This window comes from Protopterus annectens, chromosome 5.part0 (genome assembly GCF_019279795.1).
Source record: "Protopterus annectens isolate FY-2018-M chromosome 5.part0, PAN1.0, whole genome shotgun sequence".
In the NCBI taxonomy this organism is placed as follows: Eukaryota; Metazoa; Chordata; order Ceratodontiformes; family Protopteridae; genus Protopterus; species Protopterus annectens.
The window spans coordinates 1,460,200,314-1,460,218,463 of record NC_056735.1 but is presented as its reverse complement, the minus strand read 5'-3'; the positions used below and the strand labels follow the sequence as shown (position 1 = coordinate 1,460,218,463).

The window sequence follows — 18,150 nt, the reverse complement described above, 5'->3', positions numbered from 1 at the left end:
AAGTTTCATCTCCCCCCTAATATTTCTAGTGAACGCGACTTGTTACATTTAATCCAACAGGCCCCTGTTCGAATTATGTCACCAGACAAGGGTGGTGGGTTAGTAGTGATGTACATTGATCACTACATTAATGAAATGGAAAAGGTAGTCAATATCCCTACTTACCAGCTCGTATCACGTAACAAATGAAATCAAGCTTGTTCTAAAATTAAATCACACTTATACAAGATGTTTTTGGAAGCCAGGATTACTTCTGACCTTTTTAAGTACCTTAGCATGCCAGCCCCTAGAATTCCTATTCTTTTTGGTGCTCCCAAATTACACAAAAACATTGGTAATCCACCAATGAGACGCAAGGTCTAGTCTAACGTACCCTTGGGCGAGATGGGTAGATGAAACCCTTAAAAAATATGTGACCCAGGAACAACAAATCTGTAAAGACTCTTGGTCATTTTTAGCCCAAATTAACAATTTGGACTATGGTCATTCTTTGAATTTTTTAACCATTGATGTCCAGGACCTTTACTCTTCAATCCAACATGATGAAGGGATAGAACGGATCACTAGGTTACTGAGGGCCAAGGAAGCACCATCAGAAGAAGTAAACCTATTAGAGGAAATGCTGGACATCATTTTGAACAACAATTACATCACATTTAACAACAAATACTTCGTCCAAAAAGCAGGAGTGGCAATGGGGTCCCCGTGTGGTGCAAGCTATGCAAATTTGGTTATGGCATCATGGGAGCATGTGTTTATCTTTAATAAACCTGATATAAAGAAACATCCATTTTTACACCTGCTTCCTTGACATCTTTATACTACTCAATGGCAACAGGGATGATGCAATAACATTGGTAGATTATTTTAACTAGCTTCCTTTCTGTTACATTTGTCTTTGATACAAACCAGATTTCTTACCTGGATGTTGATTTGAGCAAAGAAACAAAAAAAATCATATGTTTCTAAAATCAACAGAAAACACACATATTCCAATTCTTTCCTCCATTACAGCAGCTGTCACCCTTGGCACCAGAAAAAATCTGTTGTCAAGGGACAACTTGTGATAGCTGCACGTATGGTCACACTTGAGTCAGACTTTTTATACGAAAGTCAAAAACTGAAGGACATGTTTCTTAAAAGGGGTTACCCTGAGTACCTGATAGACACGATCTATGATGAAGTCACCACTAAGAGAGAACAAGGGCTTTATAGGCCAATTCTTAGTTTGAGTCTCAATAATACTGGAACAATTGATTCTAGCTGTCCTGGCAAATATGAATACACAATTAGTCTGATTACCCCTTTTAGCAGTGATGCTAAGCAGATAAAGTACATCCTATACAAAAATTGGGAAATAATTAGAAGAGATGCCCATACTGCTGACAGGTTTGCAAACAGCCCTCGAATTACATACAAGTGTGGTACCAACTTGAAAAGTTTATTAGAGGTCAACAAACCAGCTTTAAATTGGAAATGTGGTATGTACAAATGCCAAATGTGTAATTATTGCAAGCACATGAGTACAGGCAAGGAGGTAATTATTAGAAACACTATTTACAAGACAAACTTTAGGTTTACTTGCCAGTCTAAATCTGTGGTCTATGTGGCCCAATGCTCAGGTTGTACCACTTTCTACATCGGTAAAACTGACCGTAAGTTGAAAGAATGTGTTTACGAGCACTTGTATAAAATCAGAAATCAAAGCTTAGATAATGCTCTGGCAAGACACACAGTGTCACATCCACATCATTCTTTCTTATTTAGAGCCATTGACTCAGTGTTTTATGACAATAGAGGTGGACCTACATCTTTATTATTGGAACAACTTGAATTGTGTTGGCAACTTCGTACTGGATCTTGTTTTAATCCGGGTTTGAATGAAGTAGTATCTTTGGCATGTATACTTAAATGTAGGAATTTGAGATGATAGTACACCATAAATGTTTATACACAGCACCCTTGTTACCTTTTAGAGAAAAGAACGTGTAACATTTAAACCTATGTTATCAGGCCTGCAACAGTATTATCTATTATTATTTCATTGTTTTTTCTTAGTTTTTTTCATTTTGTCTTTGCACTACTTGTTTTTCTAGACCCTTGACATGTCTACTTGTTAGCATTTAGGCGTTTAGTTGGTGTAACAGTAATGTGGCAACTGTTTATTTCAGACTTCAACAAACTTCCGTGTTTGTTTCAGACTTTAATTAACTTTATCTTTGTTAGCACTGTTGTTAACAATGAAGTTTTTTATTTGTTTAATTATTGATTACTTATTTTGCTAGAAGAGGTAGAAACTTGTTGCAAATATATGTAACACGCATTTTTCATTTTAAATCACAACTTGTTTACCACAGTGAGCAATGTTTCTTTAAGTTAATTGAGTGTAACTTGTGTGGCTTACAACACCCACTTTTTTATTTAGTATTTAATGATGAAGTTTTTATGACATTTTTTATCTGAAGAAGTCCTGCTAGTGAGCAGGACGAAAAGTGCTTTATATTTATTGTTGGTTTGTATGTACTTTTCAGTACCTTGTGAGTGTTTGCTTCTGGATTAAACACCACTGGTTTGCTCACTACTCTCATTGCCTTCTTCACTAGTTCATTGTCTTTACATCCGGCAGTTTGTTCGTATCAATTCTTAATTGGACATAAATCCCATAATACAGATTATCTTCTTGAAAGAAATTGTTTAGAGAGTAATAACTGCTCGACTATACAATTCTGTAAAAATATGTAGTGATAAAATTAAAACCTCCTTTGATTTTCAAACAAAACATATTCCAAAGTTACTTGAGTTTTTCTTTAAAATTAATAGCAATTTAAATAAGAATACATATTCTATATCAATAATTTATAAATTATAAGAGAAGAGTTTGTTTCCACAGGTTCATTATTTTGGAATTACTAAACTAAGATTAATGGGAAGTTTTTTTTTTCCGATGAAGAATTCCTGTAGCATACTACTGCTCTTAGAAGACTTAGAGACTGGAATTTACAATTGTGTTTATAGAAGTCTAACTGACTGCAGTTCATTTTGCTGTTAAGTTCATACTGAATAACATAGCTGTAGAATTATTGTCTTAGAACAGACATACTTCCTTTGCTTTCTGCAATATATCATGTGTGTATTCACTGCTGAATCATACAGTTGACTTACAGGCTGCATGTTAATGCTGTTAGTATGTGGAGTTACACAGCTGATAAGCAATGTATGCAATATAACCAATTTTCCTCTTTATCTCTTTTCCTTGCATGCTCTCCACTTCACATTCCTGTAACCTGCCTTATTTAACTTTATTTTTTAGTTTACATAGGTTTCTTAACTGTATATCTCCACCCGCCCCCCCAACCTGGGAATCAACTGCATAAACCAAAGTCTATTTTTGTCCACTGAAACTGGTTAACTTTTAACTAAATAAAACCACTGGGAAGCAAGAACCTGACACCCTAAAGCTTTTCTGTTGCAATACGTGAATTGCAACTTAGTTTTTGTATAAGGCTTAGTGTTAAAATGTGTGCGCACAACAACAAAGAAGGGTTCTCCTCTCCCCATTATTCCAGCCACTTGCCATTAGATGGTGCCATAACACTTTGAATTAGCCTTACACACACACACACACACACACACACACACACACACACACACACACACACACACACACACACACACACACACAGAGTCTTCCAGTCCCAAGCATTCGCTATTTGAATTAGTAAATTTCTGCTTTTACTTTCAACATCCTCTCTAATCACAACTCTCTCTCTATAACTGCCCAACAACCCTGTTTGTGTGCTTACAGCGATACTTATTTAAAGTCTAGAGCTACTTGGATTAATCTTTTGTTAGATACTGATATCGCAAGCTTATTATTCACCTTAAACTTTTTCAGTTCTTGCCTGTGCGGGGGCCAGGACCACTCCATTCGCTATGCTCACTTTGCTCCCCATCCAGCCCTCATCCCTGCCCACCCCCATAACATTAACCTTATACCTAACCTGACCCCTCTCACACCTCTCTTCCACCTATCACAAAACCCCCCTAATTATTCCCCCAGTCATACCATACCTCCTAACTACTTTACCTCCCCACCCATTCTAAATAGGGCCATGTAGTGCTCCAGCCCCTAAACTATAGCTACCTTGCTCATATTCATTCTATCACACTGCACTCAACCACAATCATACCCATCACTATTACTATGATCTCACTTCTCTCACTTATACTCTCTCTCCTAACACTAATCAAAACTTTCCAGATACCCAACATACCTCCTACACCCACCTGTTTAACCACCACACATAAACCACATTTTTCAAGCTATCTGGACATCCACCCTTAATTATTCACAGCTAATACCTCTGTACTATCCAAAGTAAAAATTCTACCTCTCCAAAGACACCCCCATTATCACATCATCAGGAGCAGCTCTACCATTTATAGGAAAAGACTGATAAGTATAACCCACATAATTTGCCAAAGCATTATATTCCAGTGCAGTGATATACAATGCAACCCAGGACCAACTCACCCTCCTCCCAGCCCCAGCAAACCTAGCAAATCTCTTATATCAGCCATAAATCTCCAAAGCCTTAGAAACAAGATAACTGAACTCCAGGCATGGATTTCAAAACAACCCGGATATTATAGCAGCTACCGAAACCTGGCTGAATTCATATATAAAAGACACAGAATTTCTCCCCCCAGGCTACGCATGCCTAAGAGCTGATTGGCCCCACAAGATAGGAGGGGGACTAGCAATACTCTTCCCTAGCAAATATACTTTAATTCCCTACTCAAAACCAACACCTAACTTCTTCCCAGCTGAAGTACTAATCTCTATATTAAAACTTAACTATCATAAAAACATTTGCATAACTGTTTTACATATTTCTCCAGGAAACAACATACCAATATTAGAGAACATACTTGCCTGGACATCCCAAAACAGAGATAATGAAACCATCATCCTAGGTGATGTAAACATTGATTGGCTAGACATTGCACAAAAGAATCCCTCAAAAAACATATACCTTTACAATGTCTCCCAACTAATTCAAGACATCACCAGACCCAACAAAAATAACAACTGGGGCTCCACAATAGGCTGGATATTACTGTCCAGCCCTAACAATAACACAACTGCAGGCATACTACCTAATACCATTAGTGACCACCAGCCAACATATATCCTACACTAATCTACCCCAAACTCAAACCAACACCAATACAAATCAACCATAAATTTGACTAAGTTCCAACCATCCATATGTAATGAAACCTTAGGTAAAGTAAATTGGTAACCTCTCAAATCCCTACCACTTAATGAGGCTACTGAATTCTTTAACTCAACATTCCTAGGGATCCTAAATAGGCAAACATCCACCCATGAAAATGAATAAAACATAACCATGTAAGCTGGCTCTCAAAATCCACCAAAGAAGTCATGTCCACAAGGGATAAATTCTGGAAATCATGGCAGAAAAACAAAGATCCCTCAACTCTACTATAAGAATTCCATAACCAGGCAAAATGACTAATAACCACAGACAGAAAAAAAAAACACTACCTCCACCTACAAAGCCAAAATAAAGATAATCCCCCAAAAATTCTGGTCCTCCATTAACTAATTATTACACTCAGGCTCTCAAAGCAACCCATCCCCTGACCCAGACAAAATCCTCACCGAATTTGCCATCCTCTTCAGTTCCTATGTCATTGATTCCATAGCTAACCTAACCACCACCTTTCTTACAATTAGCATAACCATCACCAAGACAGATGATACCAAATCATCCCAGAAAACAATTCTATGCTCGACTCCAACCTAAAATTTTCTACCATACCCAGCACCATATAAAAAAAACTTTTACTTAAGCTAAAACATTGTACTCTGGCCCCTGACAATCTACTTCACCACTTCCTGTAGCTAGCTGCAAACTCTACACTTATCCCATCAGCATATTCATTAACAGATTGATTAAAGAATCCCTAGTTCCAGACATCTGGAAAAAAAGCATACATTCTCCCCTTATACAAAGGCGGCACTAACACAGACACCACAAACCTTTGGCCCATAACAATGCTATCACCTCTCTCTATATACTGGAAAAATGCATCCATGCCCAACTACTCAAACACCTGCTTGAAAACCAAATTCCATCACCCACTCAGCATGGTTTCAGACCAGAACACAGCACCACTACTGCTCTCCTCTCCTTCCTTGACACAGTGAACCGGGCATGGGATTCTGGCAATCGCTTCTCTTTTCCTAGACCTCTCCATTTCCCACACCATCCTCCTCTCAAAACTATCCACCCTCCACATTTCCCCACCTACCCTGCAATGGTTCAACAGCCATCTCTCCAACAGGCAGCAATCCACCAAATGGCAACTATCTTACTATCCCTTCCTCAATACTTCCACAGGGGTACCCAAACACTCCATACTTGAGCCTCTCCTATTTAGCATCTTTATTAACACCTTTGACTCCACTCTCCCACAGTGCTTAGCAATCCAGTATGCTGATGAGGCTACAATAATATGCACTGCAAATTCCAGCTCTGAACTCCAGCAAATCACCTAGAATGCCCTCATCTGTACTGAATCCTGGATGTTTAACAATAATCTTGCCCTAAATCCCCCCAAAAACTAAACTAGTACTTTTTACCCCTAAGAAAACCACTCCCATAGAAAAAAAATCTTCACTATACAAGCCCAAGACAATACCACTATAGAAGTTGTCCCGCACATTAAACTAACAGGCATTATTATAGATGAAAACCTTAACTTTGACCTACACATAAGCAATAACATCAAAAAAACCCCACCAAAACCTTGGTATGCTCTACAGGCACCAACACTTTCTTAGCCTCTCTACACGACAAACCCTTGCAACCACCTCTCTATTACCCTATTTCCTTTATAGTTCTCCTCTTCTCACTAATATCACAAATTCTGCAAAATCCAAACTTGATATGTGTTACAACAGAATAGCCAAATTTGCAACCAATGACTAATTCTCATCCCACCACTGTAACTCACTGAAACAATTAGGCTGGCTGGAACTAACTATAGGGCACAAAATGATTTAAAGACCCACAGGCTGTCTTGCTCTCTCAACACTACTTGCCCAATACCAACCTAGCAGGCAACTAAGATCTGAAAATCATCTACTTCTAAAAGTAGAAAAGCCCACCTTACCTGCTGGTCAACTCCTCTACTCCTTCACCGTCACCAAACTATGGAACTCAAATCCACCTTCTATAAGAAACACAGGCAGCACCACCACCTTCAAACAAATACTGAAAAATAATTTCATCTCTTCCTGACTATGTACCTACTCTATAACCTAATCTCCTCCTATTCCTTATATGATAACTAGACTCTTATACTTTTTGCAACTTGTGACTTCTCATATTTTCTCCATAATTATTATTTTTCATCAGTTAATGTTTAATATTTTCTGTATCTATGTTCTTGTCGGAGCTTTTCTCCCCAGGCCTGCACTGAAAATGGGCTCTTTTAGGCACAGTGGACTTTCCCAGTAAACAAATGCAATAAATAATAAAGAAATGTTTAATTTGTAAATCTGCGGGGAAATCTACTTCTTCTCTTTATTGGAAAATTTATAAGTGGAAATTTCTTCATACAGCCTTTTTAACTCCACATAAAACTGCTTATATATATATATATATATATATATATATATATATATATATATATATACACACATACATACACACACATACATATATAAAATATATATATATATATATATATATATATATATATATATATATATATGGGGTTACTACATAATCTCGAAATTTTGAAATATCGAATTTCAAAATCTCGAGACTATGTAGCCGAAACCCCTAAATACTGAAAGACCAGAAGCGCGAAATTCAAAATCACGATGTTTGGAGATAGTGCTTCTGGTGTTGTGGTTTGTTGATGGATAGGTGGGAAGCTCAGGTATTGTAAGTGTGTTGGTTAGGAGCTTTAGTGTGTGTCAATGTGTGTTGTGACTGTGATGTGTGTGTGTGTGTGTGAGGGACTGTATAGTATGTGGGTGTGAGTTTCCCTTGTGTGTCTGTTTGTGCGATCTCAGAGTTAGTATATTTAAGTAGGGGGTGTGGGGGGTGCAGCATAGGATGATATGTTTGATTGTGGGTGGAAGTTGTGTGTATGTGTGTGCTGTATGTGTGTTGTACGCTTGGTATTTTAAATTTAGCACTTAATAATAAATAAGAATTATCAACTGTGAAAATGAGAACTTTGAATATTACTCGTGATTTACTTGATAATTTTTAACAATTTAGTTTTTTTTATTTCTGAATTTGTTATGGATGTCTATAAATAATTATGTTTTTGTTCTATTTGTACATTTCATTTCAAATTAATAAAAAATTTTTTTTTAATATATAACTGCCACTACTATCACTAGGGAAGAGGTCCTCAATACTCTCTCTAAGGCCAAGAAGAATGCATCAATGGACCCAGACAATATCGCATGATGCCTTCTAAATAGCATAAAACATGACCTATCAGGATCTCTGGAATTGCTATTTAACTATAGTCTCCAAACAGGCTTCATGCCTCACAAATGTAGAACAGCAACATTCATCCCTCTGTACAAAGGTAGGCCATCTACAAACTCTGGAAACTACAGACCCATAAGTCTCACTAGTCTCATATGGAAATCCATGGAAAAAACTATGGAAATTATCAATAATGACATACGAAACCTACAGACACTGGTCCCAATCCAATATGATTTTGACAAGGGTAGATCATGCATACTCAACCTGCTAGATGTCTTTGAGAAGGTTCCAAAAGCAATGGATGAGGAAAAACAATTCACACAGCCTACCTGGGCCTGACAAAGGCATTTGACACAATATCCAACTAGGGAATTACTGACAAACTCAAGAGGTTAGGTTTAAACCCTTATGTCACCCAGTGGATAGCCAGTTGGCTCTCAGATAGGACCTAGGAAGTTACAATTGGGGAGTCCACCTCTACAAAGAGGCCAGTCACAAGCTGAGCCCCTTGGGGATTGGTCATGGAACCTTTCTTTTTTGGCATTTACTTCTCTGGCAATCAACTATTTTCAGAGCAATGAACTACAACTTCAGACTCCAGTGTAATGATATGGCAGTATTCATAATCTCAGCATATGCCCCACAGCAAGGTTGTGAGACTAAGGAAAACTGTGCATTCAGACAGCAGTTGCAGGACTTACTAGATAAAGAAGGACAACATGAACTGGTGTTGATAATGGGTGACTTGAATGCACATGCCTTGACAGACAGAACATGATATTAGAACTGCCTGGGGCCACATGGGTGGGGCAACAGGAATAAAGAAGGCAAGGTCATTCTAGACTTCTTTCTAGCAAATGGCTTGATAGTAGCCAACACATGGTTCAGAAAGACAGTCACAAGATCACATACAAGAGTGGCCAACATGCAACTCAGGTAGACTTCCTCCTAGTAAGGAAAAGGCATTGGGGAAGAATCAATGATTGTAAAATCATCCTCAGTGAAACAGTCAGCCCACAGCATAAACCACTGGTTGCCATAGACAGATGCAAGCAGTGGTCAGAGAAGGCTCTAAGATCAACAGAGAGCAGGCTGAAGACCTGGAAGTTGACTGGAGAGAAAATACAACAGTTCAAGAAATTTCTCAGGGCTCTAGCACTCCAAGAAGAGGAGGAAATAGGTTGAGATGAAGAAGAATGGCAGTGCCTCAAAACAGCATATGTGAGGACTACAGAACAGATATGTGGCCGAGTCGGTTATGGAAATAAGGTATATAAGGAAAGCTGACGGTGGAATGCAGAAGTCCACAAAGTCATCAAAAGAAAGAAGGAGTGCAGGAAAAAGTGTGAGATAGAAAAAAAACGACCACTTTAGGAAGGAATGCTGGTTGGCTAACAAAGAAGCTAAGAAATTAGTTGCAATAGCAAAGAATAGGGTGTCAGAGGCACACTACCAACTCCTGTAAATTGACTCATTGGCATACTTGTAAACCTCTTAGAGTAAGAAATCGGACAAAGCCAGAAATAATGGGGGGAGGGGGGGCAAAGGCCCAAAAATAGGGACACTTTTTAAATATTGGTCAACTTAGAAAGTTGATAAAATAACAGGTTTTGCATTAGCATGAATTGTCTGCAGGCTTTGAAGTCTGAAACTCAAATGTCTATCATTGTTTTCTGACTTCAATCCTCAATGATTTGCCAGAAAACATTTATGAGAAACAGACCAAAAATCTGAGGCAAAACTCTGTACAGTTGCGAGGTATGCTCATTAGGTGGCACAAAGAAACTATCAGGTTGCAAGACAAAGACAGAAAGATAAAGAAGATAGCCAGACACCCTTCATAAGGGATGCCAGCAACAACCTGCTCACCACTCCACAGGACATCAAAGGCAGTTGGAAGGAGTATTTCCAGCAGCTTCTGGATGAAGAATATCCCACAGAAGCTGTACTGCCCCAGAAACAGCCTATGATGAGAGAAGCACTAAGGAAAATTAAGTCAGGGAAAGAAGCAGGTGCAGATGAGGTCACAGCAGATATGATAAAAGTGCTGGGTGAGCTAGGGGAGAAATGGCTCCTTAGGGTACTCATAGCAGTGTGGAGAGAAAGGCGTATCCCAGATGACTGGAGAATAAGCATACTCATGCCAGTGTACAAGAACAAAGGGGACATCCACAACTGTGGGTAGTACAGAGGAATCAAACTCCTATCACATTGCATGAAAGTTCTGGAGAGGGTGACTGATAAACGGATACGCAGAGTAGTAGAATGTAAGATGGGAAATGAGCAGTTCTTATTCAGATCAGGCCACAGCACAACTGACCCTATGTTTGCAGTGAGACATATAGTTGGAAAGAAGCTAGAGATGATATAAAAGAGTGCAACTGGGCATTCCTAGACTTGGAGAAAGCATATGACAAGGTCCCAAGAAAGGTGATCTGGGCAGTACTGCAGTGGTTCAAAGTCCCAGAAACATTGGTAGAATTAGCGCAGGCTATCTACAAGGACCCAATGACTCAAGTACGAACAGTGTTCAGCCTCACAGAGGGGTTCGCAGTAGGAGTTAGTGTACACCAGGGTTCAGGTCTGAGCCCACTGCTACATATATATATATATATATATATATATATATATATATATATATATATATATATATATATATATATATATATATATATATATATACACATATATATATATATATAATCTATATATGCACACACACACACACACACACACACACACACACACACACACACACACACACACACACACACACACACACACACATGTAATCCGAGGTGGGGCACGGTAGCATTGTTGCCTCACAGCAACAGGTTCTCCTGTTCGATTCTTGGCTGGAGCACCTTCTGTGTGGAGTCTGCATGTCCTCCCCGCGGTCAAGTGGCATTCGAATGACCTGCGTAGAATGGGCGTGCCTTCGTTGAAGGTTGGGCATCGAGCTGGCACCTTGGCAACCATAAAAAACATTCTACTGCAAATCAGTAGCGGACCGGAGTTCTGCTGTGGTGACCCCTAACCAGGAAAAGCCGAAAGAAGAACAAACAAACATACATACACACACACACACACACACACACACACACACACACACACACACACACACACACACACACACTGCATCACATGCATGCTTTGGATATACATCTGTACGTCACATATTAATGATCACGACTGAAGCATTTTAATAACTATTAGTCCAAGTGATTTCTTACTTTGGCTTTCCCCTTTAAGGGAATGTGTTGAACTTTCTCTGGATAGTAATGAATGCCAAACATTTTTTCCAGACAGCTCAGATTATGTTACACACCAGGTTACATGACATTAGTAGCTAAAGCATAAGGCTTGTCAAAGCAGCATGTCTGGTACATGATCTTTACCTCTGGTTATTTTGTATGTCATGTGAACAATTCTTGTATGCCCATATATTTTCATCCATTTTATTATTCCCAGAAGATGACACATAAGTCATCAAGTGGCTTTCCAATCTGAACAAATGCCAGTTCTCGGGTGACGTTGCTGTGTGGGACCTTGTTGCTCAGATAGTAAATGCTTAATTTTTAGTACGAGTTTTGTCCTTCTGTGAAGAATTTGGTGGAATGTTTTCCCCAGTCCTAACAGGAACTGACAACTATCATGATCTGGACTGTATTTACATTGGAGTTATTCACACCCACTGACCTACATAAATAAAATGTGTTGCTTACTGACATTTTTCACAGACGTGAGTGCTAACATTGCAACTGGTGTGCCTTACTGTGGTTCCTCTGCTTTGCCTGTATGGCTACCAGCTGGTTTTCTATACTATCCTTATGTCATTTTGTTTTGGCTATGCATGTGTTTAAAACATGGCTGCATAGGTAGTACCCACTGAAAGTCACAGCTTTGCTCTCAAGGTGAATTACTTGGCATCCATGTCTCAATTACAAAATAATCAGGTTATGATCGGAGACCAGCCCATAAACCTCTATAGTGGCTTTAATAGTTAAAAGCAGTCCTGAAATCAGTCATTTTATTTGGAACAAATCAAGACAGAGTTGACTCCTTTTTGTGGCAAGTCACTATAACTGGTCATATTGTTATCAGTTGGAAATAACTGATCAGGCAATTGTTAAGGTTCAAATAATTGGACAGTGACCATGTGTTCAAACAAACGCAAGACAAATTTACTGGAAAATCCGGTTGGAAACAACACTTTGGTGTAACTAACTATGGCAGTCCAGGCTACAAACTACAAAAGCTTCTCACATCTGTGTAACATGCATGAGAGAGGATGACATCTATATCACAATGCACAACACTAGCAAGATCACCTAAAAAACACATGAACATATGTCTTACTTCACAATTTTAGATCAATTGAGGCATTATATCTTGTGGTTTTAAAAGTATAAGCACTCTTTCAGGTACAACCAAATTCTGGCTACTTTAAAGACCTAGATTCCAATCTAGGTTAAAAATATGATAAAAAAAATAATAAAGAAAATATGTATTTGTGCATTGATACAGCTGAACATAACAAAAACATAATCATTTTAACTTTCTGGAGTTACTGGCAATTACAAAAAAGAGGAAACTAAATGTACAGCAGGCATTTATATGCATGTATCATCCTTTTATATCCTTTGTGATAATTACCTCTTGGATGTATATAAATTGTGACCAAAAGTAATATGCATAATATGCATTTTTATGAATGTGTGTAACTTTAATCAAGATTTATTCTGCAGTTACATTATATGAAAACATTATGATATTGTTCCTTATATTCTGACTGACTAGTTCAACTATAACAAAGCTGCTGCAGTTATTTATATATTTATCCTCAATAGTGTTTCTTTTTATCCTCATTGAGCATTTAATTATTAGGTTAATTAAAGTATGAATTGATTCACAGTAGATATTGGTACATGACGTACTACATTACATTTCACATATACAGTACATCATTTTAATACATGTACAAAGAGTGGGTTCATGTGCTTTTCAGTAGAGTTGTCATAGTTCAAGAAATTTGTCAGTATAGACACGTTACATCAGGAAATGAAGCATCGTAAACCAGTTACCCAGACCTGTAGATCTGCGGATATGTTCTCAGCCGTGTGCTAACTCTGTCAAGTAAGTTGCGAGTGCTTTGTCTCAGTTTCTTCTGTGTGAAATAGAATAGGACAGGATCCAGAACACTATTCATACTCGCAAATGGCCTAGTGCATTTGTAGACGATGGCAAATGTCAACATGGTATGGCAAGATATTCCATCAATGGCACGGATAACTAAGTATAATGTTTTGGTTAAATGGAAGGGGAAAAAGCTAATGGCAAAGGCAGTTACTACAATAATGATCATCCGTGCAGCTTTCTCTTTTTTGGGTTGAACCACCAATCCAATCATATCATCTGTCTTGCACAGTACCTTGGTCATGGAGCAGTAACAGGACAAAATGACAATGAAGGGAATGAGGAATCCTGTTATGGTGAGAGCAATCCCATATGGAAAATACTTTGCCGAGATCTCCGGTGGGCTTAAGTCATAGCATACTGTACGATTCCTCTGAATGCCAGTGGAAACGAATACAAAAGTAGGAATACATTGCACAGTCACAATAAACCACATAAAAGCACAAATAATCCACACAAACTTTTTGCCTTTCTTCTTGTGCCAAACTGCCAGTGGATGGCAGATGCCCATATACCTGTGAAAACTGATACAGGTGAGAAAGAGAATGCTACCATGCAGGTTGGTATAGAACAGAAAACGAACAAACCTGCATGCGAAATCTCCAAAAGGCCAATAGTCATGCTGAGTGTAGTTGTAGATAAGAAGGGGGAGGGAGCATACATACAGGAGATCAGCAATGGCTAGATTTAACATATAAATGGTGGATCTTGTAAGAGCCTTCTGGGAGAGCCAGATCTGTAGGATGACAGTAATGTTTAAAGGCAGCCCAAGAGCAAACACCACTGAGTAGACTAGGGGCAAAAGAATGTATTTAAATTCTTCATTGAACACACAGCTGGTCTGAACAAGTTCCGTGGTCAGATTGTTCATCTTTTGTACTGGACTGTCACAGGAAGATCAATGGTTTTCTTGCATTTTCAGGATCTAAAAGAAGAGGAAAATAAATAACTACACAGTCTAATTGCATGTACATGCCACATTAGTGCTATTTAAGATATTACAGTGTTCAACCTACACAAAAAAATGTATAGAAACATGTTGACTTGTTTAAGCACTCATTAACAAGATAACCCATTCTGGATAGGTATCAACACTGAGCATTTGTATTCTTGAAAAAAAATAGTAACACGCCAACCAAGGAATTCTAGGAGTGTCAAAAAGAACTTAATAATAATATCAAATTATACACAAGTGTCAAAAGCTGCAAATAAATAATTCACTGATTTAGTGCTTTTGTCTTATAAGTAATGCCTTCAACAGAATCTAAACAATGCATTCCACAAAGCCCTTAAATAGCTCACCCAAATCACATGATTAAGTATGCAATTAAAATCAATTTCAAGTAATATAACAATGAAATACGCAAACAACTGATACAAATCCCCCCACCAAATTGCAAACATACACACAATTATAACAATGCATATGAGAAATGAATTTTAAAGAACTAGAAATATATCTATATAGGTTCATAGGTTGGTACTAGGCTATCGGCCCTAGGGCCTGTACAAGCCTAGCCATAACAATTTCCTGGCTATTTCTTCCCACAATATTTACTTCCCTGGACCCCTGTCTAGCAGGGCGACTGATGTGATCCCTGGGTCATCCATCCAGTCGTCAAGGTTCTTTTTGAAGAGGGCCAAGGAGGCGCTCTGCTTGACATGTATTGGCAGTCTATTCCAGGCTACGGGGAGTCTCTGGGTCAGGAACCTATCCCTCCAGCATGTTTTCTTCATTGTGATGACAAGGTTTAGGTCCCTGGAGCGTGTGGCTTTGATGGATTGGGATTTCTTTAAGTGTAGCATGTCCAACAGCTCTGGGTTTGACATGGTCTTGTATGTTAAGCAGAGATCGCCTCCAAGTAAACGATATGCGACAGAGTTTAACTGGAGTTTTTTTAGTTATTCAGCATAGGGCATCTGCTTTAGGCATGTGATTATTTTAGTGAGGTGTTTCTGCAGGCTTTCTAGTTGTTTCAGATGTCTTGTGAGGTACATACCAAATGGGGCGTTGTACTCTATTATGGGTCTAATGAGGGATGAGTACAGTGGGACAATGACCTTTTTTCTGGATGAATAGCACTTAGTGATGAGGTGTGCCACATAAAAGGATTTCCATATCTACATCAATGTATCTATATATTCAAATCCATATATTTATATAAAATCACAATACATGCACTAACATTTTAAACACTATTAATACTTACTTACTGGTTTATTCCAGGGGATGTTCCTGCATTCAACTACAATTGTCACATTATTTCTTTTATTTCGAGTTTTGTCTCCCAGTACATTCTAATTGATGTGAATTAATTTTATCAAGGCCAAAATAAAATGCAAGTTTTTTTCAAATTATCACATCTTAACATGTATTTAAGGCACTTCTAGGATTATAATTTCTAATACAATACACATGCTCATAAATCTTCTCTCTTAATGGTCTTTTGGTTTTACCCACAAGAAAAAAATCTATCTACAGCAGTATGTTTTTCAAAGTTTTCTTGGGTAAAAGAATTTCAGTGCATTAACTGCAGTTGATGAATTTCTAGAACATATAAGGGAGAGGTAAGTGCAGAAAACTCAGATAACTCACAAATCTGTACTTCACAAGCAACAGGACACTTTTTCTTCTCTCGTCTGTCTCAGCTACCTGGTTTATGTATGTTCCTAATGACAACAGATGCAGCTGAGCAAAGTTTCATATTTATATACTAATGACTTTGCTTGACTGCTTTTTTAAGGGCATTTTGTTTTCTAGTTAAGAATAATCACAGAGCTTCTTAAAATAAGGCAGAATAATTGCATTTTCACATCTTGTGTTTATTAGCTATAATTCCCAGCAGAAGCAGGTTACAATTTTAGTTACTAAATTTTGTATACAGTTTATAGGAAAAGGTCACATGTTCATGCATCTTTCAAGCAATAAGAAAACACACACTGTAGACATACATTACACAAAAAATCTAAAACGTTCTCACATATTTTCCTGCCACTGAAAACACACATTGCAGATGCAATCACGTATTTTTAGTTTACTCTCTGTTGGTTTTATAAGGTCTAAGTGCAGCTCGTATATCTATTATATTCAACTCAGGAAACAGTGGCATATTCACTCTGTCATCACATGGGCACCTTCCATAAAGTTTACAGAAATGAAGCTAGTTCAACAGTCTTACATTTCAGAAAATCATGTGCAAAATTCTTCTGTACTTAAAGATGCTCCCAGCATCGTAGTCAGAAAGAGTACAATAGTTTGAACAGCACTGTGGGCATGTTAACAAAAGCAAACATTCATAACACTACCAGACTGCAAACTATGGGACACTACTGCTTACAACCATTAAAAACAAGTGAACAGACAAAAAGTCCTTCAACACAGATTAATGCTCACCTTAGTTTTCTTGTGTTTAGCTGCTAAGTGATTTCTGATGCTCCTTGGCTTTTGTACATCAACACAGATATATTTTGGCTATTAGAATGTTTAGCAGGAGTCAGTTGGCAGCACTTAATTCGTAAATGACAGCTTCCTTAACAGTGAAAGTCATAGCAGTTTTAAGTACTGCAAAGCATGGGCCTAACCTCCGGATATCTGACATGTGCCATCAAAATGAACTTAGTATGAACAATATTTTTGCAAAAAGTTTCTCCTTGGTAATGCAGTTACACAACTAACATCTAGAATTTAACAATTCAGCAGGTGAATCACTTTTTTCCAACTGCATCTCCAAACAGTGGAATGATGTACCAAACTCACTAGTAACAAACTCAACACTTCAATTTAAAAAACTTCTAAAAACGCACCTTACTTAACACCTGGCTCTGCACCTGCAACTCCCTGGATAACCTATTCCTCCTTTTCATGCTGGTATCATTACCCTTATTCTACTAGCATGATCTACCACTAGTAGCTTCACTTTAACTGCACATAATCATTTGGATATATCCATTAAATATAAACTACAAATTTTATGTAAATTACTGTTGCTCTACTTATTGTGTCTGAAATCACTATCTTGTATGTATTTACTTTTCACTTGGCCGTATTCGTTTCTCTTTTATATGTATTTGTTTCTCTTGGAGCTTTTCTCCCCAGGCCTCTGCTGAAAAAGGACGTGTGTCCAGCTGCACTTTCCCGGTAAACAAATGTAAAATAAAATAAATAAATAGCATATAACATACTGTCCCAGTTTGCAGCTGCTATCTTCTCCAGAACTTGCCAGTGACTTGCACTAGCTGAATTGGGATTGAGCACCATAAAACACGGTATTCTCAACACAGCTAACTCTAACTTACCATCTCAAGTGTAAATATTCCTGCAACCAAGCTCTTAACAGGAGGGACACACCAAGACAGTTTATACTTACACACACTGTAAACCTACTATACTGTACAAGATCTCTCT

At 38.0% G+C, this 18,150-nt stretch overlaps 1 protein-coding gene across 12 annotated transcripts in view; it reads right to left on the bottom strand.

Annotated features, from left to right (window-relative positions):
• Positions 1-12,711: 12,711 nt before the first annotated feature.
• P2RY6 (pyrimidinergic receptor P2Y6) overlaps positions 12,712-18,150 on the bottom strand; it is a 576,187-nt gene continuing 570,748 nt past the window's right edge. For all 12 annotated transcript variants that reach the window (XM_044071285.1, XM_044071280.1, XM_044071276.1 and 9 more), the window contains one exon: positions 12,712-14,670. In XM_044071285.1, coding sequence (XP_043927220.1) covers positions 13,630-14,616 — 987 coding nt within the window. In that variant the 5' untranslated portion in view covers positions 14,617-14,670 and the 3' untranslated portion in view covers positions 12,712-13,629. The remainder of the gene's footprint in view (positions 14,671-18,150) is intronic.